Genomic DNA, 2047 nt, shown 5'->3' with positions numbered 1-2047 from the left:
TATATATATATATATATATATATATATATATATATACACATATATCTATTCCTAAAACCTGTGATTATACTGGCCATTAAAGGAAAACAGCGAAAGTGGCCTTAGTGGCCGTGTCTTTATCACGGTAAAACCTGCATATAGCAGCCACCAAAGAGAAATGCCAAGTAGCCTTCATCGACAGGTGGCCATTCAATAGGTGGCTCCCCTGTACAACAACCAGCCTCTATGTTGCCTATAAGAACCATGGCCTCTATGTACAGGTGGCTGTTCTAGAGAGGTGGTCGTTAACGTAGATCTGAAAGCAGGCGGTAATAGACATCGCGAGGCCGGCGTACCAGCGGCAGCAGTCTCGGATAGAAGAACGGTACGGAGGCTGTGATGTCCATCGCCATGGTTACGTGCATCAGCCAGCTGCGATCGTCCGTGCTGATCTCCAGCCCTGCAGAAACGAGCGGAAATTTAATTAGTATCTTAATCACGGGTACGTTTGATATTAATAATGAAATAATAATACAACTATGATGTAACGTAATACAATAACAACAATAACAGTATTCAGAGTAATAATAACAATAACAACAAATAGAATAATAGCAATAACGCTACGAAATCACTGAATCAATTAAATACACGACAGAACACCACACGACTTACACTAAATAAACCACACCAATTCAAACTCAAAAATAACCCAACAAAGAAAATCCGTCTCTCAATCAACACCACGTCCAACGATACCACCTCCGCCGCCGCCGTGCCAACACGCGTGGCGCCACCTACCCTGCAGCGAGTCGTTCTTCAGGATGCAGTTCGTGTAGAGCGGCAGCAGCTTCATGCATTCCGGCAAGATGAGTTGCCCTGCCGACGAGGGACTCGCGCAGTTGCGTCGGTAGGTCGCCAGGATGGCGGACGCGCGCTGAACGAGCGACTCGCGGATCTTCTGCGGTGCAGACGTGAGGACGGATCGCACGGCTGCAAGCAGACGCAAGATAGATGATAAACACACACGTACACGCACGCACGCACGCACGCGCACGCACGCACGCACGCACACGTACACACACGCGTGAGGACGGATCGCACGGCTGCAAGCAGATGCAAGATAGATGATAAATACACACGTACACACACGCACGCACGCACGCACACGCACTCACGCACACACACACACACACGTACACGCACGCACACACGCGCACATGCACACGCACACACACGTACACGCACGCACGCACGCACGCACGCGCACGCACACACACACACACGCACACACCCACACCCTCCCCACACACACTCACAGTGCTTAGCGAAGTAGTTGATCATTGAGTCGAGGTCACAGTTCTTGTACATGTCCGACAGTTGGCTGCAGCAGTTCAGCGACAGGTTGAGACAGCGCAGGCGCCGCTGCCCGCTCACGCTCGTGAACAGCACCGCCACCTGCAGGCGAAAAACGCAAACTAAACAACCCGTCCGCCCTTCGCGCGTTGAGCAATACGCAGATTGATAGATAGATCGACCTGGCGCGATACAACACAGGCGGCTCTAGTCAATCACTGCCGAGATGAGACATCGAGTGCCGCAAAGTCGAAACAAACAAAGAGCGTACAAACTACCTTCATCTTACCAGCGTACCCCTACCCTTACCGCCCCACCTTCGACGCCCTCACATCGGCAGCGCCCCCCTCACGCATCGGTGGCACCCCCTCGTGCATCGGCGGCGCCCCCTCGCGCATCGGTGGCGCCCCCTCGCGCGTCGGTGGCGCCCCCTCACCTGCACGTAGACGCCGTCTTCTTCGACGAGCTTGTCATCGTGTTTCAGTTCGACGGCGATTGCCTTGTCGCAGTCGACGGCCGCCATCTCGACGTCCGTCGTGTTGCACATGTAGAAGTTACCGAGGAAGTCCGTCGGTCGGATGCCTGCGCGTTGCCACGACGACAACGAAAACAACGCGAGTGAGCGTGGGGTGGGTACGTCGTGGAGTGGGGTGGGTTGGTCAGAAGAACAAGGTAGGAGGGGACAGGTACAGGATGGGGTGGTCGGCTTAAA

The 2047-nt window shown here is 53.4% G+C and overlaps 1 protein-coding gene across 1 annotated transcript in view; it reads right to left on the bottom strand.

Annotated features, from left to right (window-relative positions):
- Positions 1-284: 284 nt before the first annotated feature.
- The window catches only part of LOC106814759 (protein transport protein Sec24C-like), a 12026-nt gene continuing 10263 nt past the window's right edge, over positions 285-2047 (bottom strand). The window contains exons 15-18 of the mRNA XM_014819105.1: positions 1772-1920; positions 1299-1437; positions 781-972; positions 285-439 (exon numbers count right to left, since the gene is read on the bottom strand). Of these exons, the coding sequence (XP_014674591.1) occupies positions 285-439; positions 781-972; positions 1299-1437; positions 1772-1920 (635 nt within the window). The remainder of the gene's footprint in view (positions 440-780; positions 973-1298; positions 1438-1771; positions 1921-2047) is intronic.

Source organism: Priapulus caudatus, unplaced genomic scaffold (assembly GCF_000485595.1).
Source record: "Priapulus caudatus unplaced genomic scaffold, Priapulus_caudatus-5.0.1 Scaffold974, whole genome shotgun sequence".
Classification (NCBI taxonomy): domain Eukaryota; kingdom Metazoa; phylum Priapulida; class Priapulimorpha; order Priapulimorphida; family Priapulidae; genus Priapulus; species Priapulus caudatus.
The sequence above is the reverse complement of the archived record's forward strand: the minus strand, read 5'-3'. Positions and strand labels throughout refer to the sequence as shown.